Source organism: Corythoichthys intestinalis, chromosome 14 (genome assembly GCF_030265065.1).
Source record: "Corythoichthys intestinalis isolate RoL2023-P3 chromosome 14, ASM3026506v1, whole genome shotgun sequence".
Classification (NCBI taxonomy): Eukaryota; Metazoa; Chordata; class Actinopteri; order Syngnathiformes; family Syngnathidae; genus Corythoichthys; species Corythoichthys intestinalis.
This window is the reverse complement of record NC_080408.1, coordinates 11,216,540-11,242,790: the sequence shown is the minus strand read 5'-3', so window position 1 is coordinate 11,242,790 and position 26,251 is coordinate 11,216,540. Positions and strand designations below refer to the sequence as shown.

Genomic DNA, 26,251 nt, shown 5'->3' with positions numbered 1-26,251 from the left:
GGTCCTGGACCACCCACACCAGCTAAGTTATCTTTCACACACACAAACAAGGTTCCTAATCAAATGCATGCATCCCTCAGATAAATCTCATCAGAACAACCTCTGGTCCCTCTCAAAACAGATATTTCAAACGCACTTACCGACGAGTGGTGGTCTTATAAGTGGAGACGGACTGCTTGTTGATGGAAGACTTGGTGCTCAAGAAACTGCTGCTTTCATGGCGATGCTGCTGATGTTGTTCCCGATGACTCTGGTGATGACGGTGAAGCGCCTTTTGATGCTGCTCCTTGTGATGCTGAAGCTGCAGCTGCTGCTCCTTCTGTGACACTTGCAGTGATTCTGACATCATGAGGGCCGCTCTGCAACGTCTTTAAAACGTCACTCACTTAATTCTGGAAGTAAAGCAACATCAAAACAATGTTGAATGAATATGTGTCCTTTGCAGATTGCTTTGTGAGACTTATAGTTTTATATAGGACTTGTTAACATTGATTTATGGCCACCATACATTTATTCATGAGCATCGTTAATTGGCTGTTTTGTTTCAAGTTCTGTTTCTGCTGTTTCATAATATGTGAAATACTGTACAGTGGTACCTTTACTTATGGAATTAATTGGTTCAGGAAATAGTTTCTTAAACGGAAAATTCCACGTGAATGCCCTAATCTGTTTCACGCCCCCTCAAAATTCAGACATAAATCTTTGTTCAAGCATGAAAATGCATCAAAACTAGTGCTGGAACGATTAATCAATTAACTCAAGTAATTCGATTAGAAAAAAAAAAAAGATTCAGATTAACTTTGCTGCATCGAGTATTCGTTTAATTAAAGTAGTGTTGTAATGGTTTGTGTAAAAAGTGTTTGCATTTAGTTGTATTGATTTGAGTTGATACACTGCCCTTTAGTGGCAACAGTGAATATGATATAACTCATTTACATTTCACATGGCTGAATCCAGCTGCTCCCTGTGAGGCCAACATAAGCTAAGTTTTTGAGCTATTTTTTTTTTAATGAATTCTTAATTTATAGGTATACTTAGCAGTGTTTTGTAGAAATATTTGTTTGAGCCATTTGTTAAGACCATTGTAAATTTTTTTTTAAAAATGTTAGCATTTTATAGCATTTCAGCTAGACTTTTGCTATGTAAGTTAGCCAATTGTTGTACTTAGATCCTCATTTATTATTCTTTTATACTATTTGAGGCTCAGCTCAGGTATTTTAATTTTTTATGTTCCTTATCCGATTACGCTATTATTCGAACGAGCTAGTTCATCGTATATCAACTATTAAAATAATCGATAGCTACAGCCCTAATCAAAACGTGTGACAAATACATGTCACAATTAGATTTTTGCACAACAAACATAAAATAACAATTGTTCATAATGTAAAAAAAACAAGGAATAGAGTAAAGAGAAAGAGTAAATACACTCACATAAAGTTGAGGGGCAAATGAAGAGGACGCTGGGATACACACATACAGTAGAGGTCCCTCTTAGCCAATAGGATACCAGGAAGATGCTAGGCAATAGCCAATGGCAAAGCAGCTATCAGTACGTTACGTTGAGTAAACTGAGGAAGCTGCAAGTAGCAGCCCGTACTGTACTTTTGCCTTCTGTATCCTGAAATTTCTTTTGTAACAAGAGGCAATATTTTCATGTTGAGGTGTGTCTTAACCTGAAAATTCCGTATATACAGACGTTCGTAAGTAGAGGTATCGCTGTATTTTTTTAACTACAAGTCACACCTGAGTATAGGTCGCAGCAGGCCGAAAACGAGCTATGAAGAGGAAAAAAAACATATAAGTTGCATTGGGGGGGGGGGGGGGGGGGGGTTATTTGATAAAATCCAACACCAAGAACAGACATGTCATCTTGAAAGGCAATTTCAAATAAAAATAGAAACGAGCAACAGGCTGAATACGTGTACAGTATGCGAACGGTACATGACGCATAAACAATTAACTGAGAACGTGCCAGGTATGTTAACATAACATAGCTATTAAAAATTATTCCGATAACTACAGCATAAAGAACACGCTAACAAGTCTACTAAACCGTACGTCCAAGCACTCGTATTCAGAATTTCAGATCCCCTGCGTGAGTCAGTTTTGATGCCTTTTGTAAGTCTTGTTTGACCCCCTGGCCTTTTGTTTGTACTTTATGTGTTTGTTAATTATCATTAAACCATTTTTGAGTTCAACGCCACCCTGCCTTGCCTCCCTGCTGTTTTCCCTGCGTTTGGGTCCACATCATCCTTGAAACCTGACAGAATGTGACCCATCCAGAACAAAAAGCACAAGGGGAACTTAAATACAGACATGGGATAACGAGACAATGAGACACAGGTGGTTGATACAAGAGGCAGCGGATTGGTCAAGACACGAGAAGCAGGCCACAACAGGTGAAATCAATGATTAATCACATGGATAAGAAACACAAGGGCAAAATCTTAACAAAACTCAACTCAAGGCATGACAATAAATAGCACTGAATAAAACAATCTTGCTTGTTTTAGAAAAATAAAGTGTAAAATACAACTAGTATCTTGAAATACAACAGAATATAAATTGTTGGCTGTTTGAGAGGAAAACTCAAATCTACCACTGAAATCTAACAAAAAGGTTTATTCATACATTGGATGTCTTTAAAAATATACATATTGGTACACGAAATAATGGATATTATCACTTCAATGTAAAATATACAAATAACAAAAACGATAAAGGATATAATGTTACCTGTTTAAAAAATATACGAAGAAAAGGATTTCTATTACATTCAGACAACAATCACGTTGCCTGTTTTCTATTCAGCTACACAAGTAATTAGCTCTAAAATGACGAGCAATTTTATTTAAATAATGCTTGCAGTTGTGTCCTATTATATTTTGCTCTTTTGTGTGAATAAATCAAAAGTACTGTATAAAAATTGTTCTATTAAAAAAAAAAAAAGGCACATGATAGCATGAATGTTCATACAGTTCAGTGCCTATACATATAAATATAACATAGCTGCTAGGTTAGCATGCTGATTCATATTACACGACCAAGCACATAAACCATACAAACTCTTGTTAATAAAGGATAAACAGAACTTACCTCAAGCAAGTCTCCTGGAATTCACCAATGGATAATACAAGGTGTTAAATAATGTTATATCAAGCAAATCCAGAACAAGGGTCGGCAAGCAGGGCTGAGGGCCAGTGGACAGGACAGTGGTCCACAGACCAAAAATAATGCTGCCACTCTGCAGAATGCACAAGACACCCTCAGGACCTTTTAAGGCTGGGACACATTTAAATTTAGATCACAAGGAGGAGAGGAGCTCCTTGGCTCACCCCGCCACCATGTAACTTAAGACAGGAAATGTTGGCTTGCTGCTACATTAGCGTGCTTTACATAAAACGTATTGTTATAAATTGCTTTCATTCGTGCTCAGGTCGCCAAAGTATATTTAATCGTAACTCTTTTTTTTCTTCTTAATTTATATACTCAAAATTGACAGCGGCGTGCAGTGGCAAAAACACGGCAATTTGTCTTTATGGTTTTGTGCAATTACGCCACTTACTGTACTGTATTATTAAACCTCAACATGTAGGAAAAGAAAGGCTCAGATTAATGACGTACCGCAAGCACACGTCACTTTTGTTCATTAATATTCATGACGTCAGCAATTGTGGCTAGGCGGGTCAACCTCCCGTTTGTCCCCAATAATAAATGAATGGAAATAATGTACGAACGAGATGTTTACTGAGCTAAACCTACAACTTCTGTCCGAAAATGATGTCCCTGGTGCCAAATTCACTGGTAAAGATATGGAAGAACATACAAATGTTCAGTTAAAGAGATGGCTTGAATGTTCAGGGCTGAAAAAGAGCCGAGCCGACCTAAGCTCAGCCTTAGTTTTTTTTTATCAACACCTTTTCTTACGCCACTGACAATGACATTCTCCTGTTTCATCAATCTATCCTTTACCACCATATGTCCTGTATATATTATATCCTCTGGGTGTCTTACATCTCTGACCGTTCTTGGGGGCAATTTACATTGCTATTTTTGTGTAGTGATCGCAAATGCTACTTGATGACAGCCAACGAACACTTTTTTCATTAATAACAAATCTTAATTCTATAATTTACACTTCCCCCTTACTAAAGTTGTTTTTTACAACAGAAAATGTGACAGTGGCAGTCAGATACCATTTTAATTTTTTTCAGGTCATTTATTGTCAAACAGAAGCAGCACGGCAAAACGCCACACTAAAAAGTAAGTAAAAATATCAAAATGGCTTACCTCTCTGTCCTCTGAAGGACCATGGCCCCCAATGAAAGGTTTACTGCATATGAAATGTGAATGGCTTCACCTTGTTGGCGTTGAACTGGTCTTTTGGACGTCCGCACAAGTTGATCCATTCTTCACATTTTGTCCTCTGAGTTTTTAATTTCGGGAAACGTGTGAAGAAAACATCCTTCATATGTCATAATATCCAGAGTCGTTTCTACAAGTTCCATATCAGCAGTGTTAGTCCGGCAAGTTTATTTTTTAAAAATTACCAGAGAAAACAATCAGAAATATAATGAATTGTATGCAAGGGCGTGTGTATAATTTCCCACTTCCATGTTACGATGGCGAGGTCACTGTCTAAAAATAGCATTTGTGCGGTACGCTATTCCTGGACTCATAATCAGATTTCTAACTGAATATTTTAGTGTCATTATTTAAATGAAAATTTTCGAAACAATATGAAATATTCTATCATAAAACGTCGTGCACCCCGAATCAAGCCATTTTTTAATCGGTTGGGAATTGAGAAATGCACAGCTATTTCACAGTACACACTCAATTATTCATTCATCTTCTGAACTGCTAAATACAGTAAAATCACTAAAATACCACTGACACAAAATGGCCGACAAGTGATGACTGCTATCTCGGTTGCCTGACCAGCACGCATTTTGCACCTAGCGATGTGTTATGTTGTGATAGAGATCATATATTAAACTAGATGTTTAATGCGTGCTCTGAGCCATCAGTGACGGGCGTCGTCACTTATTCTGACACTTATTGTGATTTTTTTAATTTTATTTTTATTCGTTATTTTTATTGTCTCATGTCCAAAACAAAGCATTCATTCATTCATACTGTATGCCAGTTTGCGTCGGAGCCGTTCGACGAGTATAACCCAGTCAACGGAGTGTTTTCTTTGGTACGAATGGATTAAATGAATGTTTTTACGAACCATTTTGAATTTACACAACGTTAATATGCTTTATTATCAACCAAAGTGTTTGTAAATCTGCCCAAAAAAATTAGAAAGTCTAGTGGATTTTAGTAGAGACAATCACTCATCATACGTCAACCTTTAAGAGCCCGCCATTCTCTGACGCAAGATAGCCATCAGTTACTTACGCCGCGGCGTCTGCCTTTAAATATACATTCCTTCATCTAGCCTTCTATACGTGATATCTATGAGTAAAACACCGCTAGGCCCGCCTTTTATTGTAACTGGAGGATTCTATGCAATCATCTTTACGTGCCTAATAATTTTACGTCAATATTCCAAGGTAAGTGTCATTAGTATTTATTCCAAATTCAAGCCCAATCGCGCGCGCTTGTTTTATCACTCTGTTCACTCCCCCGGTGGTTTAAATAGGTTTACGTAGCCTTAATTAGCTAACGCAGATGATGACTCTCGCGTGAATAAGATGAATCATCCGACGGCCGTGGTGACAATCGGTCAAATGTTTACATTTTGTGACAGATGAGATCTCATCGAAGAGTATTACAAGTGCATGATGCAAAGATCACTCCCATTTATCACTCGTCCATCAGTGATAAATGGGCTGGGTGAGGGAGGGGTCATTTTTTGAGTGAAAATGTAATACCAAAGAATAAAAACCTCCCTTAAAAATCGGGTATGATTTCTGTATTCAGCACCGGAAAGTCTAATAGGACGTGGTAATGTCATTGTTTGCAAGAATTTTTGTCTGGATGCACCCATCGGCTCGGGACGTGGGGTGCTCTAGCACCCCCTGGTGTTGGGGGGAAAAGTGTTTTGGTAAATTATTTAGTTATTATATATTCGTGGTTAAAAATAAATACAAATAAAACATTGAGACAAGAGAGTATAGAATTTTGGGGATTAAATATACACACTGCAAAAAAAACACCCTCCTTAAACTAGTTAAAATCCTATGTTTTCAGTGTAAATCTACTAGAAATAAGTGAAATCATCCGCCAGTGCTTCAAACAAATTTGACTCTTAGATTTCTTGAAATAAGAACCTAGCTCCAAATAGGCTTAACAGACTTATTTTAAGAAATAGATTAGTATATTTAATGTAAAAAACAAACAAACAAAAAAGCTCTGTATTAAGCAATAAATTAGTATATTTAATGTAAAAAACAAACCAAAAAAAGCTCTGAAATGTTATTACTTCAAGAATAGGTATTATTCAAACCATTATTTGAAAGCATATTTTCCTTGATTTAGGTGAAAAATGACCAACTTTCAGATGTTTGGGCTTAATAAGAACAAATAGTAATATTCAAAGTAAGTGGAATAATTAGGGTTGTTCCGATCATGTTTTTTTTGCTCCCGATCCGATCCCGATCGTTTTAGTTCGAGTATCTGCCGATCCCGATATTTCCCGATCCGATTGCTTTTTTTTTGCTCCCGATTCAATTCCAATCATTCCCGATAATTTTTCCCGATCATATACATTTTGCCAATGCATTAAGAAAAAAATGAATAAAACTCGGACGAACATTCAACATACAGTACATAAGTACTGTATTTGTTTATGATGACAATAAATCCTCAAGATGGCATTTACATTATTAACGTTCTTTCTGTGAGAGGGATCCACGGATAGAAAGACTTGTGACTTTTTATATTGTGACTAAATATTGCCATCTAGTGTATTTTTGAGCTTTCAGTAAATGATACTGTAGCCATGCCCAAATGCATGATGGGAAGTGGAACCATGACTGCGTAGTGCTACCAATTGATATATCTTCTCAGTGTTGGGAAATAACATAAGGTGTTAAGAAAAAGATCAATTGCTACCTTGCTTCCCCACATTGCTTCCCATGATATTTCTAATCGTAGGGAGAGGGATTGTAAGGCTTTAGCCAATTAAAAAAAGGCTCCAAAGGCTGCCAAAATTCACTCTACTCATTTTACGCTGCCTTTTATCTCTCTATATAGGTAAAACGGCGGCATTACAGATTGAGCGCGACAATGCGTGAGTGAGTCGTGCAGTGCATGCATTAATTGCGTTAACGTGATACATTTTTTAAAAAATTAATTACCGCCGTTATCGGGATAAATTTGATAACCCTACCTTAAGCCTAAACTAAAGACTCTGGATGAGTGTAACGTTAAATACAATTAGAAAACGATTTAATTAAAAAAAAATATATATATATATATATTAAAAAAAGGCATGGCCGATATTTTTTTGCCGATTCCGATACTTTGAAAATGACGTGATCGGACCCGATCTATCCGGACATCTCTTGGAATAATCTGACACATTAATCAGAACAAGATGGAGAACATTATTTGACTAGATTTAAGAAAAATAATCTGATTAAGACATTATAAATTTACAGTGCATATGTTGAAATTTGTTTATTTATTTATTTATTTTAATAACATGGTCACCACCTGACACCTTGCTAGCTACCGGGTCACGTTGAATAAGGCACTATTAGAACGGAAAAGTCAACTGTTGACAGAGGAAGCGTTAACATGGCGCAAAAAAAATTAGCCATTTGTTTTTCTTACAAAAACAGCGAAATTTTCTAAAATCCGAGTTCGAAAATGAAGAGGATTATGATGATGCAGTTTTATTGACCTTTGGTGTCTTCAAATAGGTAAGACATGCTTGCATTGTAGCCATATTGTTTGTTGTTGCTGTTGAACTGACACCGTGCAGAGCACTGTTGGATATTCTTGTGCATTTTATTTTAATGTTGTGAAAAGGGGGTGTTAAACTAAGGCTTATTGGACCTTTATGTTTTCAAATGTGTCCGCGTGTCATTGCACTGTCTAGTTGCACTGATTTGCGTTATTTCCCATACAAAAACTTCAACACACACTGTAGAGGAAATAGAACGCTGTCTTTGTAGTAGCCTAGTAGTAGTACGTCAACTATCTAGCATGCGTGTGTACTGCCATTATGCCAACCTCATAAGCAAGCTGAATATCACCAAACTGTTCAGCAAGCAAAATTGGTGTAGAAAATCATACCATCTTTTATTCTGCATTTTTTATTCGGCTCAGTATTATGTATGTGCTTTCCAGGAGGAGGAAGGGACTTGTGAGTCATCAACATGTCGAGCAAAAGGGCCAAGGGCAAGAATACCAAAAAGCGTCCTCAGCGCGCCACCTCCAATGTTTTTGCTATGTTCGACCAGTCCCAGATCCAAGAGTTCAAGGAGGCCTTCAACATGATTGACCAAAACAGGGACGGCTTCATCGACAAGGAGGACTTGCATGACATGTTAGCCTCTTTAGGTAGACCATAAAAGCAGCAGCAGCAGCAACAAGACTATCACAATTGTTTACATGCTGTTCTTGTTTTCCTTTAGGTAAGAACCCCACAGATGACTATTTGGAGGCCATGATGAATGAAGCCCCAGGTCCCATCAACTTCACCATGTTCCTCACCATGTTTGGGGAAAAGCTAAATGGCACAGACCCTGAGGACGTCATCCGCAATGCTTTCGCCTGCTTTGACGAGGAGGGCACCGGTGAGTCATTCAACGCTCTGTCCTTGTGTTGCCGTAATTTTAAAAGGGGCGGGTCACGTGTAAATTTCACTTTCATGAGCTATTAATCATGCTATATGCCAGTACCTCAAGAAGGAGGCCATGCACGGACTTGACTGGATGTCGACTCTGCCTCTGGGAACCCCGGGTATACTGCAATCCGGCTCGAAGGACCATTAAAATGTCAAGTTCAAACACAAACCCTTAGACAGATATTTATAAACATTACAGAAACATAGACTTCACTATCAGTTGACGGGAGACAGGGCTTGGGGCCGATCCGTAGAGGGCTTATTTTCAAAAACTTCAAATTCAAATATTTTCAAAACCAAAGCCACTAGCGACCTAAAACCAAAACAGACACCCCCCTTAAGTCTCCATGAGCAGCAACATAAAAAAAAAAAAATCAAAGCGGTTCCCTAATAAAATCCCGATTTAAAAAAAAATTTTTTTTATATATATATAACAAAACTTAAAATGGCTATAAAATACTCAATTGTACGCTATATGTATCACCAAATGCAGAGATAATCACATATTTTCAGGATCAATAGCAATATTTAACATATCACATAAGTGTTTGCCCAAAATTGAAAGTTTTTTTTTTTTTTTGTGCAAGTTTTTAACAGCTAACTCAATTTTCACATCTTAATTTTACTTGACAAAAGCAAAACTTGCATTTTTCTATATACAACCACAACTTATTTAGGTTGAATTCCGATGTCACTATTGCCTCTGCAGGTCTTGCCGACAATCTGGCCCTTGTCATTTTTAGAATGAAATGTAACATAAAATACATAAAATTCATAAAAGGCTAACTTTTTTGTATGGACGCAGAAATGTCTGAATTACTATTTTTTTGCCAAAAAACGAGCAGTTGGCGAAAATTACCTGATCATTTGAATGTAAATTTACGCTACTGTGTATGGATACAAAATAAAACATGGCGGCCATCACAAAACAAAGAGCTATAAAAGTTGAAAATTCTTGTAAATTAATACGTACATCCCGGAATTTCTATATGTATGGACATAAGAGAGTCTAGATTCTTGTTTAAAAACAAAAAAACTGGCAGTTATCATTTATTTTAGGCAAATATTTCAAGCTAAAGTTACGCTATTGTGTATAGATACAAAATCCAACGTGGCAGCCGTTACAAAACAATTAGCTTTTAAGTTGAAGGTTCTTGTAAATAAATGCGTACATCCCTGAATTCTTTATAGATATGAATGTAAAACAGTCTAGATCAGGGGTGTCAAACTCAAATTCACGGCGGGCCAAAATTTTAAATTGAACAAAGCCGCGGGCCAAGGTTGAACAAATGAACTTTTGAATATGGAACCAAACAAGTTTTGATTTAAAAGGGTAACACAGTGACAGCTGTAGTTTGAGGTCGCAGTGTTGTCCGTGGAAGAGGAACGTGGGTACGGAGTCCACGGAGTTTTAGCCGAAGAAGTGTGCACGAAGACAAATCACATACTTCTTAATACATCCATGCCCGCTACCATAGACCAGTGGTTCTTAACCTTGCTAAATGTACCGAACCCCACAAGTTTCGCATGCAGAGTCACCGAACCCTTCGGAATTAGATACTAAAGCTTTCTTTTTTTTCCAAATTAAAAACTAATATATCTAAGCTTGCAAGCTAATAATTTAGCAAATTCACATTCAAAATTCTTCTCATTTTGACAACGTTTTATAAACAGGTCAAAATTTGAGACTACGCTGCCCATTGGTCTATTGTATTCCCGCATACCAAGTGCGAGTCAACCTTCCACTAAGCTAACCAGTTCCTCCCCCCATTAGATTGAGGACTAGCAGTTAATAGAATAGATTAAGCCTGTAAATTGGGAGCAAACCAGTCCAAAACCTGGTCTAAAAAGCCACTTCGCCTATATCTATTCTGTGTACAAAAATAGGGATCTGCGTTTCTTTACCTTCACCCTTAGACTTTCTCACGGAACCCCTGGGGTTCGATCGAACCCAGGTTAAGAACAATTGCCATAGACGCTACTGACACAAAGGAGGGGGCGTGTCTGCCTCTGTCACGTTGTTTTGACACGCCAAAACAGCAGCAGAGCATCATGGGATATGTAGTATAAGCGGTGAATGTGGCGTTACAGCGCTGCCGCTGAGTAATACCGGCGGGCCAGCTCTAATATTAATTTGAAATTGGCCCGCGGGCCAGAGTTTGACACCTATGGTCTAGATTCTCGGTTAAAAGCAAAAAAACGGGAGGTTATCATTCATTTTAGGTAAATATTTCAAGTTCAAAGTTACGCTAATTTTTTCCATTCACTTTTTACACATTTCAAAGTGCATGCATGGTGCCATTTTATATAATTACCTTGAATCCTTGACCAAATCACTCTTAAGACACTCTTGCGTGCTTGTATGCACTAAAACGTTCGTCCTTTTTCCACCTAAATTCGGCGTTAGAACACAGTTTATCACAGTGAAAGCCACCTCAGCACTCAGCCTGCGGGAAGGCATGGCGCAATGTCTGTAGGAGCTGTCTCGTCACCTGATGGTGAAGTCTATGACAGAAAATAAGAAGGCACTCAATTTAAATTGATCAGCTTTCAAGGAGAGCGTAGGGAAGCTATACGATGCAATACTAAGACGACACAAAACATTTGTTCATGGCGAGCAATAAGCAAAGTACCTTTTCATTGTGAGCAGCAATTGATCTAAAGCAAATATTTAATAAACAAGTTAATAATCAGGTATTTCCCTGGTTAAAAACAGAGTCGGAGTGGTTTTCTGAACCAATCACGTTTGAGAAATTGTCTCCTGTCTCCTACTTACCTCATTGTTACATGACAAAATTGAATGGAGTGTAACAAAATGGTTGCCCTGGCTGCTGTAGGTATGATCCAAGAAGAACAGCTTCGCGAGTTGCTGACCACCATGGGTGACAGGTTCACAGAAGAAGAGGTGGACGAGCTCTTCCGCGAGGCGCCCATTGACAAGAAGGGCAACTTCAATTACGTGGCGTTCACACGCATCCTCAAGCACGGCGCCAAGGACAAAGATGATTAGCTACCAGCCAGAGTTCTCTCTGTATTACCTTTACCGCGCATTTTGCCCACTGCAAAGTTATGTAGCTGCTTCCTGCTCATTTGCACATCACTAAGAAGCTGTATAAACTTGAAAATAAGTATTAACATGTTAATTTAACAAACTTTATGTTGATTATTACTCACTTCTTGACACAATAGGCAAGTGATTCACAAAGTACGGCACATGAAACACTTGTTTTTAACGTTTTGTTACATACAGTGCCCTCCATAATTATTGGCACCCCTGGTTAAGATGTGTTTTTTAGCTCCTAATATTTTTTCTATTCAAATAATATGGGACCTTAATGGAAAAAAAAGAGAAAAATTCAACCTTCAATACAAGTGCATTTATTCAGTGGGGGAAAAAATCGCACATAAAGAAATAATTATTTGACATCAAATAATGTGTGTCACAATTATTAGTACCCCTGGTGTTAATACTTTGTACAACCCCCTTTTGCCAACAAAACAGCACCTAACCTTCTATAGTGGTTCATAAGCTTGATTTTGTGTCTGGTGAACCATTTCTGTGTAGATTTGGCCATATGTTTAGGGTCATTGTCTTGCTGAAAGACCCAGTGACGACCCATCTTCAGCCTTCGGGCAACAGATTTTGATTTAAAATGTCCTGGTATTTCAAAGCATTCATGATGCCATGTACCCTAACAAGGTTCCCTGGGCCTTTGGAAGCAAAACAGCCCTACAGCATCACTGACCCACCCCCATACTTCACAGTGGGTATGAGGTGCTTTTCAGCATGCACATCTTTTGTGGCATGCCAGACCCACTTAGAGTGTTTGTTGCCAAAAAGCTCAATCTTGGTTTCACACAAAAATGCACATGGTCCCAGGCTTCAACTGGGACCGTGTGCTTCGGTCAGATGAGACCAAGATTCGCTTCCAAAGGCCCTGGGAACCTTGTTAGGGTGCATGGCATCATTAATGCTTTGAAATACCAGGACATTTTGAATCAAAATCTGTGGCCCTCTGCCCGAAAGCTGAAGATGGGTCGTCACTGGGTCTTGAAGCAAGACAATGACCCTAAACATATGGCCAAATCTACACAGAAATGGTTCACCAGACACAAAATCAAGCTCCTCCCATGGCCATCTCAGTCCCCAGACCTTGTTTTGTTGGCAAAAGGGGGTTGTACAAAGTATTAACACCAGGGGTGCTAATAATTGTGACACATTATTTGATGGCAAATAATTATTTCATTATGTGGGATTTTTCCCCACTCAATAAATGCACTTGTATTGAAGGTTGGATTTTTCTCTTTTTTTTCCATTAAGGTCCCACAATTTTTTTGAATTAAAAAAAATATATTAGAAGCTAAAAAACACAAGCTTAACCAGGGGTGCCAATAATTATGGAGGGCACTGTACATTTGTTTCTATACTTGTTCAGTATGTATCACGAGGTAAAAATTACAATTAACTCTTGTGCATTATATTTTCATTGAATCATAATTCCTTTGTTTTCCTCTGAAGCAGTGCTCACGTTAATTTGCATAAGTTTCTTTTGGTATAAAAACATTATTTCAGTAAATACTTTGGTGTAATTTTATAGGTATTTGTTAGCTTTGTTCTGCGACCAGAAATCTTTACAAAATGAATTAAAAATTTGCCAAAAAATACTTTTTGTATCTGAAATCAAATTCACCGCTGCACCATTAAAGTAAAACTACTCAGTGCAAACATTCACCCTTCGACAACTTGTAACTCCACAGGCGGTTTCATTTTGAATTGAGTTTAAAAATGACTCGACCACTGCTACAGAACACTTGAATATATTTTAATTAAAAATCTTCAGTCGTCTATTTAGTAATAATGGTCATAGGGCATACATGATAAATCTGGGATTATACAGTGATGAAAATGGCGTAATCTACAAGCACTAGAAACTAAAGGATTGAGCACATTAGCAATAAATACAGTCGCGGGTGCGCGCGTTACACACGGCACAGTAGTTGCTCACAGAGCAATAACAGTATTAAGACGGCTTCACTCCGCCAGCGCCAGATTTTTTGACTGGATCTTCGTCAAGTGGTCTGATATGCAGGCCTCAATCTTGTCACACTGAGCCAGAAAGTCCTGATGTGAGGACATCTTATGAGTTTATTCATGGGTTTCATTAGCTGGTGGAGAAAACAGGGTGGAATACTCACCTGCACTGTCTTTACAAGGCCTTTTTTCTTCATACGGCAGTCGTTGAAGTTCTCCGGGACGCTCTGAGGGCAACAAAGTGCCAAATATCAACGAATTATAAGACATTATAACATTATTTAACACGCAGACAGAGCATACATGTGGGAGGTCTGTATGTATTACAAAGTATATTACAAAAACTATAGTTGCTACATACAGTGGGGCAAATAAGTATTTAGTCAACCACCAATTGTGCAAGTTCTCCTACTTGAAAAGATTAGAGAGGCCTGTAATTGTCAACATGGGTAAACCTCAACCATGAGAGACAGAATGTGGGGGAAAAAACGAACAGAAAATCACATTGTTTGATTTTTAAAGAATTTATTTCCAAATTTGAGTGGAAAATAAGTATTTGGTCACCTACAAACAAGCAAGATTTCTGTCAAAGAGGTCTGACTTCTTCTAACGAGGTCTAAAGAGGCTCCACTTGTTATCTGTATTAATAGCACCTGTTTTAACTCAATATTGGTATAAAAGACACCTGTCCACAAAGACCAAAGAGCTGTCGAAGGACACCAGAGACAAAATTGTAGACCTGCACCAGGCTAGGAAGACTAGTTCTGCAATAGGTAAAACGCTTGGTGTAAAGAAATCAACTGTGGGAGCAATTATTGGAAAATGGAAGACATACAAGACCACGGATAATCTCCGTCGATCTGAGGCCCCATGCAAGAGCTCACCCCGTGGCGTCAGAATGATAACAAAAACGGTGAGCAAATATCCCAGAACCACACGGGGGGACCTAGTGAATGACCTACAGAGAGCTGGGACCACAGTAACAAAGGCTACTATCAGTAACACAATGCGCCGCCAGGGACTCAAATCCTGCACAGCCACACGAGTCCCCCTGCTGAAGCCAGTACACGTCCAGGCCCATCTGTGGTTTGCTAGAGAGCTTTTGGATGATCCAGAAGAGGACTGGGAGAGTGTGTTATGGTCAGATGAAACCAAAATAGAACTTTTTGGTAAAAACACAGGTTCTCGTGTTTGGAGGAGAAAGAATACTGAATTGCATCCGAAGAACACCATACCCACTGTGAAGCATGAGGGTAGAAACATCATGCTTTGGGGCTGTTTTTCTGCAAAGGGACCAGGATGACTGATCTGTGTAAAGGAAAGAATGAATGGGGCCATGTATCGAGGGATTTTGAGTGAAAATCTCCTTCCATCAGCAAGGGCATTGAAAATGAGACGTGGTTGGGTCTTTCAGCATGACAATGATCCCAAACACACAGCCAGGGCAACAAAGGAGTGGCTTCGTAAGAAGCATTTCAAGGTCCTGGAGTGGCCTAGCCAGTCTCCAGATCTCAACCCCATAGAAAATCTGTGGAGGGAGTTGAAAGTCCATGTTGCCCAACGACAGCCCCAAAACATCACTGCTCTAGAGGAAATCTGCATGGAGGAATGGGCCAAAATACCAGCAACAGTGTGTGAAAAGCTTGTTAAGAGTTACAGAAAATGTTTGGCCTCCGTTATTGCCAACAAATGGTACATAACAAAGTATTGAGATGAACTTTTGGTATTGACCAAATACTTATTTTCCACCATGATTTGCAAATAAATTCTTTAAAAATCAAACAATGTGATTTTCTGGGTTTTTTTTTTACATTCTGTCTCTCATGGTTGAGGTTTACCCATGTTGACAATTACAGGCCTCTCTACTATTTTCAAGTAGGAGAACTTGCACAATTAGTGGTTGACTAAATACTTATTTGCCCCACTGTAAGGCTCAAGAACAAGTTCATAAAATTAAGTAAAAAGAGTGCAAGTTTCAGCAAGCTAAATTTAAGATTTTTTAAGACCATAATCAATACAATTTTAGACCCATTGCTAGAGGAGTGTAGGGTAGCCAAAAATTTTACTCAAGAGTAGTGTTACTTCAAAATAATATTACTTAAGTAAAAGTAGTCATCCAAAAATGTACGCATGTAAAAAAAAGTATTTGGTGAAAATCTTACTCAAGTAATGAGCAACATTGTTAGTAACTGCTTACGATGTTTGATTTTTATTTAACAATGGTATTTTTTTGTCTATATGAACTGTTCATATTGTACTTTGAAGAGGAATACTAAAACCTATTACATAACCACATTAAGCTGGGGGGGGGGGGTCATTGTTTTCCGGCGAGAGAAAAAAAATACAGAAATGAGGCATCATTCGTCCAAAGAGCATGAGTGCCCTCTAGTGGAGAACACATATTTCCCAATATGAAACTAAAAGAAAATATCTCCAGTTTTCCTTTTCCGATCGGTACCAAATAAAACAGGTTAAAATCGGCGCTTTTGAGTCATGTTGACGGCAGTGCTCTATGTCAAATGCATCAGTTTTTACGGTGCTTTAAAGACGTTACGTGATTGAACAGGTCGGCTTGATCATATAACGGCAAGCTTGAGTTCGATTGGTACTCCAGTAAATGTAACTGAGTAAAGGAAAATTGGAGGTTCGGAATTACTTGCAAAGTTTATGAATTTATTCACAGTTCTTTCCCATTTCAATACATGCCCAATGTTCCAAGTTTAAAAGTTTTCTTGCAGAAATGCAGTGTGCTTCATATAAGTTTCCCCTCCACCAGTTTCATCCATGCACTGCACTGTCCTAAAGCCACAAATCATTAAACTTGCACTTAGCCATGGATGCAAGTAATAAATTACCAAAGTAAATATACTAAATTCGATGTGTGAAAGACAATACCAGAGCATCAATCTGCTCCAGGATCTTCATGAACTGTTCAGCCGCGACTTTCACTCGATGGTCCAGTTTGCCGAGAGCGTCAGCCTGAAGATCTTTGGCAAGGAAGCCCTGGCAAGAAAATAAAAACAAAGCAAAAAATGCATCTTGTAAAGCGCTTCATGCAAGGGAGAAATGAAGTACAGTGATCCCTCATTTTTCACGGTTCATGGGGACCAGAACCCGCCGCAATAAGTGAAAAACCGCGAAGTAGCGCCCCCGCAAAAAAAAAAAAAAAAAACAACAACAACAAAAAACATTGTTTTTTCCAAGTTGCGACCTACGGAGCCGGATACGGCCCACTTCCACATTTGGTCCGGCCAATAGTGTTATTTATTTCCTGGCTTTTTTCTGCGAAGAACCCAGAGGCGGTTATTTGGTTATCATCTATTTAATTAATAGTGTTATTATTATTTATTATATTACATTGTATTATATTATATTATATTATATTATATATTATATATTTTGGGCTGTCAAACGATTAAAATTTTTAATCTAGTTAATCACAACTTAAAAATGAATCGTAATTAATCGCAATTCAAACCATCTATAAAATATGCCATATTTTTCTGTAAATTATTGTTGGAATGGAAAGATAAGACACAAAACGGATATATACATTCAACATACTGTACATAAGTACTGTATTTGTTTATTATTACAATAAATCAACAAGATGGCATTAAGATTATTAACATTCTATTAAAGCGATCCATGGATAGAAAGACTTGTAGTTCTTAAAAGATAAATGTTAGTACAAGTTAGACATTTTATATTAAAACCCCTCTTAATGTTTTCGTTATAATAAAATTTGTAAAATTTTCAATCAAAAAATAAACTAGTAGCTCGCCATTGTTAATGTCAATAATTACACAATGCTCATTGTGCTGAAACCCATAAAATCAGTCGCACCCAAGCACCAGCAGAGGGCGACAAAACACCAAAAAACACAACTAACAAGTGGACATGACACTGTGCTGTCATTTTAATCTGTTTGAGCGGGGCATGTGCGTTAAATGCGTCAAATATTTTAATGTGATTAATTTTAAAAATTAATTACACCCGTTAACGCGATAATTTTGACAGCCCTAATTTAAAGGGTTATTTCCGACTTATGCGGAAATCCGGGTCACAATGCCAGCGCAGGAACAGAATCGTTCGTAAACCGGGGACTACCTGTTGTAAATGGCGTGTTGGTCTGGGAATTTGCGGGCACTTCCGTATTTGCGTTTATTTTGAAAGGTGCCTCGCGCACGACCCCATGCTTCCGGTTTTATCTTGAGGAAACTTCCCACACCTGTCAGTAAACTTTTCCGCACGCTGCACTTGTTGAGAAGCACTGCAGTCACATCGTAGGTGAGTTCATTAATGAATAGTGAGGTTTATTAGCACCGTGTGAATTTGTTTATATTTATTCTGATTGTATTAGCTTGTTGGTACGAAGACTCACGTGGAAGATGTATAACTGGTTCGATTGAAGATAGATAGCACCCTTGGAAGGCAGATGGAGGTAGGAGGGAATGGAAATGTTTATTGTTGTTTTTGTGAATTGTATTTTAATGGGTCACCGTTGTTACGTTTGTGAATTTTTCTAGTTTTCACGGTGTCAACTAAAGAACAAAAAATGACTGAAAATATAGTTAAAGAACACCCGTCGAAGCCCTCTGCGTGTCGCATCATTCCGAGCGGTCAGCTACACCTGTACTTTGGTACATTTATGCTAAATATCCCAAAAAAATAAATGCCAGAATAGGCAAATAAACGTACGTTCTTGAGTCCAGTCAATTCTCCGTCAACCTTCTCGAGCTTTTTAGCCGTCTGCTCCACTGATTTTTCAATTTCTTTTAGCTTCTTTAGCTCAGCTTCCTCTTCTGGACTGTTCTGTTGACATAGAAGCAGTTATACAAACCAATCACACAGAAACACCATATCAAAAGGCCTCACCCGTTTTCCAATCATCATGAGCTTGGATCCGTCTTTTATCCCGTGGCTGGACAGCGTCTGCTCCAAGTCCTTCAGCGACTTGCCTAAATCAAGAGGATTCCAATTACGGGAAAAATATCGCACCAGCAGACTTCTGAAAATGATGATTACCCTTGAAAATGAGCTTCTGAGAGCCTGGAGGAACTCCTGTGAGCTGAGTGAGACAATCTGACAAGTCTTTGACAGTGGGGCTCTTGCCATCCTCTTGACTGGTGACTGTGATCCTGTGCTTCGAAGAACCTGGAGTCAGCAGGAATAGTTGGTATACATTACGGTTGTCAAAAGTAATACTCATTTATTTGTTTTTGGGTAAACACAGGTCAGAAATTTGTTGTCATGAGGGAAATTTCAATTTGTACTAGAGCAGGGCGGTAAACCGAAAATTTACCGTCACCGAAATTCTTAACGATGACCGACGTAATTTTGACCATGTCGGTAAATTCGGTAAATTAATAAAACAAGAAAATATAGTCTTTTCATCCCGCTTCTGTGTTGTTCGTCTATGTTCATTCCCCTTTAAGAAAGCAGTCAATGGGCTTACGTAGGGAGTCACGTGATCATCAAGAAGCCAATCAAACAAAAGCCTGGTAAGCTAACGCTAGCAGCTAACGCTACAAGCAAAACGTGATGGAGTGTGGCTTAAGGGGGGTTCACCAAACTTTCACCCGACATTTAGTAGACTCTTGGTGGCATCCAGACGGGCTTTCACCCACTGTCCTCCCTTGTTCTCACGATTTCCAGAGATGGTGCTTTCAGTGCTTTCTACTGGTAGCCAGGCTAATGCTAGCTAGCGGCTAACGCTACAAATGAACGTGATGGAGTCGGATAGCGGCTCTAACCTTGTTGAAACGGCTGAACTTAATGAGTGGATTGGGCACGGACAGCATCTAGCAACTACTATGTGGCGTTATTTTGTATCTGTCTGTGTGTGATTCCTCTGATAGCTTTTGTGATGGTAAAGCATTCAGCATAAAGTACAATTCAACGGCGAAACTTATAATGACCGAGAAATGGCCCCAGCTATTTTTCTGTATGTGCTTATTTCTGTGTCATTATTGCTATCATAAAATCTTAAGCGTTTCATTTGAAGAAGATCAATATAGCTTTAATGTGTGTGTGTCTCTCTCTCTGTTTGTTTGGGGGTTCATTTGTGCGTGCATTTATTAAAAAATGCACTGGGGGGGGGACCCTGAAACCATAAAGTAAACACTTGTATTTAATAATTATGTCACAGCAGCCATTAACAATAAGTTGTCTTTTTGAAGTGTACGCTTCAAGCTGCAAGTCATTTGTGTTACAATGACATGTTTGCACAGGCATATTGATTTTGATAATGTACATTGTTCAAGTCATACACGCTGTTATAAATGTTCATACTTGAATTCTTATTGCTTACAATACATTTTTATAAACTTAATGTTTAGACTGCATGTACAATTGTTAAATACGGTATATGAAATTGAATGCTGGTAAATAAATCAACAAGAAACAGTTCATCTGTATTTCATGCATTGATTCAGATTTTCAAATTATATAACAGTACGCTTGGGTGAATTTATCGTCATTTATCGTTATCGAGATAAATCTGCTCAATTTATCGTGATACATGTTTAAGGCCATATCGCCCAGCCCTAATTTGTACTACTCTTGACAGTAAAGGAGGATATTTTTGTGTTTTCCTTGTTTACTCATTGGCTGCCATCAGTGTTGTTTTCGTCGTTTTATTAGCAATAGGGTTGCAGCTATCGATTATTTTAGTAGTCGATTAATCGATTAACTAGTTAGTTCGAATAATCGAGTAATCGGATAAGGAACATGAAAAATTAAAATACCTAAGCTCAAACAGTATTAAAACAAAAAAATCTAAAGTATGTACAACAAAAGAAAAATTGGCTAACTTACAAAAAAAAAAAAGTCAGCTAGCTTAAATGTTATAAAATGCTAAGTTTTTGTTGTTGTTTTTTTAACAATGCTCTTAACAAAAGTTTCAAACACATATTCCCACAAAAAACGGCTAAATACATTCATAAACAAAATTATGAATGCATTAAAAAAACATTAGCTCAAACAAAAACTTATTTTGGTCTTAACAGGGAGCAGTTGGATTCAGCCATGTGAAATGAGGCAGACCAGAGGGCAGTATATCCACCCTAAACAATAAAACTAAATGCAAACACTTTCAAAATAAACCAATACAACGCCACTTTAATGAAACGAATACTCGAAGCAATAAAATTTAATTCGAATGTTTTTTCTAATCGAATACTCGAGTTAATCGATAAATCGTTGCAGCATTAATTAGCAAGAATGAGGCCATACTACTTTGCTGGCAAACTTAGTAATCGTAGCTACTGTGACTTTTGGAAGGAGGTGAAAGCATTGAATAATTTTTACTGTTGCACGATAATTATTGGTCCGATAATTATCGGTCCAATAATAGGAATTATGACTTCATCCCGATAAACCCAATAACATTATTAATAGGACCGATAACATGTATTGTGCTGGCTTTACAGTTTACAGTGACTTTACACACTAGTATAGGAAAGCAGTTGACCATTTGCGGGGCATTGCTGCCACCTGCTGGTCAGAATAATTCATTCAATCTATTTTTTGTCACAGTAGTTTTGTTCACATTACAAGCTCATTCACATACACATTGCGGTGTCTAGCGGTTGCATTGACAATCATGAATGCTTTCTGTTACGTTTCCGCCTCAGAAATAAGTCTAAGTATTTTATGTTTACTATAACATATGGATGTGCACCATATGTTTACTTCTGTGGTGAAGGGTCATATGTACAGAACTTAATAAGTTGTTGTGTTATAGAAGCCAACCACTGCTCAAGCTAGTGTGCTATGCTATACATATAATAGTTGTGTATATAAGTATATTGTGCAGTTTGTTGTATATTGAGTATTGAATATGTGTATTTTTCTGTTGTACCTTTACATTATTAAGATGAGTGTCTTCCCATAAAAGCAAGAAAAGACCACGCCTTGTGGTTTATGGAAGTGCATTCATTTTTAGCTGGCTGTCGGGCAGTGCAGAAGTGAAATGCACTGTTTTGTTCATATCATTATGAAAAATCTGGTGAGATCAAAACCAAATCTGTGTTGAATCCACCACTTTTTTTTTTTTTTTAAACCTCCAGGTGTTCAAAAACTCAGGTTATACATTTGACACATGATGACTCGATTTTTCAAACTACTCAATAGATTAATCTAGTGCTGCAAGGATTAATCGATTAACTCGAGTAATTCGATAAGAAAAAAGCTTCGAATTAAATTTTGCTGCTTCGAGTATTCGTTTAATTAAAGTGGCGTTGTAATGGTTTGTTTTCAAAGTGTTTGCATTTAGGTTTAATGATTTGGGCGGATACACTGCCCTCTAGTGGCAACAGTGAATATGATATAACTCATTTCACATGGCTGAATCCAGCTGCTCCCTGTTAAGACTAACATAAGCTAAGTTTTTGTTTGAGCTAATGTTTTTTAATGCATTCGTAATTTAGTTTATAGGTATATTTAGCCCTTTATTTTGTGTTAATATGAGTTTGAACCATTTGTTAAGAACATTGGGGGAAAAAATTAGCATTTTAAAGCATTTAAGCTAGCGGACTTCACCCCTGTAAGTTAGCGAATTATTCTTTTGTTGGACTTAGATCTTCATTTATTCATTTTTCATATCGTTTGAGGCTCATATCAGGTATTTTAATTTTTTATGTTCCTTATCTGATTACCCGATTATTCGAACTAACTAGTTCGATTAATCGACTACTAAAATAAATGATAGCTGCAGCCCTAGAATAATCGACTACGAAAATAATCGCTAGCAGCAACCCTAGATCATATACATATAAAAACAATGACGATAACAAAAATATTTCACCAACGAACATTTTACTCATGACGTTGACGTTAAAAACATGGCTTCGGAGACTAGAACATAACGAGACACGTGTCTATGTTTGCTCACTACCTTCCATTGACAGCGCTACACATCCAATTCATTTTAACTGGATTGGGCGTCTAGCGCAGTCAATGACACTGAAACCGGAGCATTTAGTCTTGTGGTCATTTACAGGTCACTTCCTGTTCATTTTAGGCCGTTTAGATGTTACTTCCTGTTCAGTTTGAGTCAATTCCTATTCATTTTGGGACATAACCCAAAAATCAACAGGAAACGACCTTTAAGTCAACAGTAAGTGACCCTGAATAATGCTCCAAAAGGGAAAGGAAGTGACCGAAAATCAACAGGAAATGACATGAAATGCTTCAAAATGAACTCATTGCCTGGCATTGGCTGCCACTGACGGCCAAAGACATCCAATCTATTTGTAGTTCAAATGGTTTGGACGTCTACGAGAGATAAACTCATTCCAATTCACAGCAGAAGGATAAAAATAGATTGTTTTTCTGTTTATTATTTGTATTGTAGAATGATTTATTGACTGATGTACCGATAATTGTTGTATCGCCATATCGTGAGATCATTCGTTATGGTGAGCCTTGTATCTCAAATCGTATCGTGAGGTGCCCCGAGGTTCCCGCTGCTAAAAAGTACACTACAGTTGGGAAAAACGATTAGCTTCAAATACAGAAATATTTTTTAAACTATATAAATATTTTCATAGAAAGTTTAGGGCGGAAATTAGGGCGGAAACATGTTGGGTAAAAAAAAAAATCCGTGTTTTTTTTTTTTCTTTTTTTTTTTCTGACAATCTGACAATACGTGCAGAATTAGTTGTTTGACCATATATTACATATACATTCTACATTTTTTAATTATTTATTTTTTCATTAGGCACTCGAGGATTTTTTTGTCGTGACCCACATGCATCGCAGAATCACATTGCACCGACAAATGTGTAACTTTAACAATGATTTTACACTAAACCACAAATCAGCCCATTTGAGGAGAGTAAATTTCCTACCCAATAATCTATTGTGTCACTGTTAATTATACTTGTTTTAGGACTGGCTTAAATAGCGTGCACGCTAGCTAATCGTTATCACCAGCTACAATTACAAACTCACAATAGTGTTTTATTAAAAATCTTCTAAAACATGGAATGGTACAACAGTGAAATATTACCGTAAGTGACTGTCACGCTGATAGCTTCCGCCGACATGATTAAATATCGTTGTTTGAATTAATCACGGCATGAATACTACCACAACTATGAGCTAACAGCAAGAGAACTACTTCCGGGTTACACCAGAAGCTGTTCACTTTTGTTGCATGAACGAAGACTTGACTTTACTCAAATTGCACTTTAAAACCAGGGCTTCCCCAGACATGTTTCTAAATAATTGATTTAATGAAAGTAATTGAATAAAGATATATTCATTCAGTACATAACGTTCGATAAATAGTTTTGTTACTACTTCTAGGCTATACAGGATGCCTCCTGTCTTTTCTTTCCGTCGCATTTTAGGAAAGAATAACTTTTCCTGTACAAAACAAAGATAAAATCAGCAATAAATATGAAAAAGAAGACTTTCGTCGCCGCATCTTATAGATATCTTTATATAAATGTGTGCGAAATTGCCATGGCAACAGGCTCTGTGGCGCAATGGATAGCGCATTGGACTTCTACGATATACTTCGCAAGTAATTCAAAGGTTGTGGGTTCGAGTCCCACCAGAGTCGCGTTTTGGAGGTGAACATCTTGAAATTTACCGATCGCAACTAATCTTGGATTGTAATCAAACTTTTCGCGGTTTGGTGGTGAACATTTTGACATTTACCGATAGCAACTAATCTTGGGTTGTAATCAAACTTTCGGGTTTTGGTGGTGAACATCTTGAAATATACCGATTGCAACTAATCTTTGGTTGTAATCCAACTTTTTCTGTGTGTCAAAGTGAGTTTTGAATTACCTCGCATGAATTTAAAATTGTTTATTTAAATCATATATTTTTATTTACACTCCACCGACTAAGCAGTGAATCCTGTAAAGAATTGAATGTTAATGCAGTGTTTTTCAACCTTTTCTGAGTCACAGCACGTTTTTACATTGAAAAAAATCTCGCGGCACACACACCACAAACCAAAAATGTTCCAAAATTACTTTCGTACAGTATATTTAATTATAAAATAATTTCTCTGTATTCATACTTACTAAGTGTGCAATTTAAATTCTTCTGTTAAATGAATACAATCTTCTTCAACAGCTCTCAGTCTCTCTGCCAGACAGGTATTAGTAATGTCTCTGCCATAGTGTGGGACTTTTCGGATTTAGCAACAAGTTCAGCAGCAAGCTAACTGGCTTTGAGGGCTTTCTCATTTACCTTTGTAGTTTTTCCTCAAAAAAAGTTGCCCATTTCTCTGTGTTTTCGCAAAGGCGAACAAAATAGTCCATAGTTTGAAACGACGGGTGTTTCGTTTGGAGATGACGTTTGAGCTTGGCACAATGGCGCTGTTGGCTCGTGACGCATTCATGAACTGCTCAGATTTCTAGCCATTAGCCAAAAACGGGGGGGGGGGGGGGGGGGGGGGGGGGGAATTGACGGTCATCACACATGGATAAAATGGAAAGGACACTTTCGTGTTATCGATACGTGACAAGTCTAATCAAATTATGTACAGTAGACTTGTTGGGGTCCACATTGTCGTGGACAGCAAGGTGGCTGATTGCTAGAAGTCCGAGTAGTTTTTGAACGCAATACGAGCAATACCTCACTCATCTGCACACAAGCGTGAACTTTCTACCTACTCCTTCCTTCCCCCTACGACCGATGTAAAAAAAAAAAATTTTTTTTTGAATAAGATATTGGATCATTTCTCGCGGCACACCTGACGAATTCTCACGGAACACTAGTTCCGGTTGAAAAAGACTGCAAAAAATGTTTATATATCTTTTTTTTACACCCAATCAACATGTGCACGATGACTTTTCAAATTAAAACAAAAAAAAATCATGAAATGAATTACCATATTTTTCAGGAATATAAATCGCACCTCAGTATAAGCCGCACAAACAAACAAAAATGTGCAATGCAGAATAAAAAAAACATGAATCAATTGCACAGTTGTATAAATCGCATTGTTGCAGCGAAATTTATTTTAAAATCCAACACCAAGAGCAGACATGTCATCTTGCAGGGCAACTTAAATTGAAAATAGAATAGAAAACTGAATAAGTGTACAGTATGCTAATGTTACATGATGCACAAATAACGAACTAAGAACGTGCCCGGTATGTTAACGTTAGTCAGACTTTGCGCACCTCCACCTCCCGCTTGAGGATCCCCCAAAGATGTTCTATTGAGTTCAAGTCTGGAGACATGCCTGGCCAGTTCATCACCTTTACCCTCAGCCTCTTCAGTAAAGCAGTGGTCATCTTGGAGGTGTGGTGGGGTCATTGTCATGCTGGAACACTGCCCTGCGACCCAGTTTCTGGAGGGAGAGGATCATGCTCTGCTGCAGTATTTCACAGTACATGATGGAGTTCATGTTTCCCTCAATGGAATGCAATTCTCCCACC

General features: G+C 37.9%; 3 protein-coding genes and 1 non-coding gene across 6 annotated transcripts in view; 2 read left to right on the top strand and 2 right to left on the bottom strand.

Moving 5' to 3' along the window:
• The window catches only part of myom1a (myomesin 1a (skelemin)), a 74,995-nt gene extending 71,757 nt beyond the window's left edge, over nucleotides 1–3,238 (bottom strand). The window contains exons 1-3 of one of the 3 annotated variants that reach the window (XM_057856487.1): nucleotides 3,100–3,178; nucleotides 1,747–1,778; nucleotides 141–392 (exon numbers count right to left, since the gene is read on the bottom strand). In XM_057856487.1, coding sequence (XP_057712470.1) covers nucleotides 141–349 — 209 coding nt within the window. In that variant the 5' untranslated portion in view covers nucleotides 350–392; nucleotides 1,747–1,778; nucleotides 3,100–3,178. Of the gene's footprint in view, nucleotides 1–140; nucleotides 393–1,434; nucleotides 1,632–1,746; nucleotides 1,779–3,099 lie in introns of those variants that run through there. The other 2 variants (XM_057856488.1, XM_057856489.1) reach the window with 2 other exon arrangements.
• A 2,206-nt stretch (nucleotides 3,239–5,444) lies between these two features.
• On the top strand, nucleotides 5,445–12,163 carry myl12.2 (myosin, light chain 12, genome duplicate 2). Its single transcript, XM_057858134.1, has 4 exons — nucleotides 5,445–5,564; nucleotides 8,311–8,523; nucleotides 8,598–8,759; nucleotides 11,647–12,163. Exons 2-4 carry the CDS (start codon nucleotides 8,340–8,342, stop codon nucleotides 11,817–11,819), a joined length of 519 nt encoding a protein of 172 aa, XP_057714117.1. The 5' UTR covers nucleotides 5,445–5,564; nucleotides 8,311–8,339; the 3' UTR covers nucleotides 11,820–12,163.
• Nucleotides 12,164–13,608: 1,445 nt separating this feature from the next.
• bag1 (BCL2 associated athanogene 1) lies at nucleotides 13,609–24,001 on the bottom strand. The gene is made up of 7 exons (XM_057858133.1): nucleotides 23,857–24,001; nucleotides 18,870–18,998; nucleotides 18,720–18,802; nucleotides 18,543–18,656; nucleotides 16,737–16,844; nucleotides 14,006–14,068; nucleotides 13,609–13,931 (listed from the first exon to the last, which is right to left on the bottom strand). The coding sequence occupies exons 1-7, from the start codon at nucleotides 23,891–23,893 to the stop codon at nucleotides 13,842–13,844; spliced, it is 624 nt and encodes a 207-aa protein (XP_057714116.1). The 5' UTR covers nucleotides 23,894–24,001; the 3' UTR covers nucleotides 13,609–13,841.
• Nucleotides 24,002–24,323: 322 nt separating this feature from the next.
• trnar-ucu (transfer RNA arginine (anticodon UCU)) lies at nucleotides 24,324–24,414 on the top strand. The gene is given in 2 exon segments: nucleotides 24,324–24,360; nucleotides 24,379–24,414. It is a non-coding gene; the product is annotated as a tRNA-Arg (tRNA).
• The last annotated feature ends 1,837 nt before the right edge of the window (nucleotides 24,415–26,251 follow it).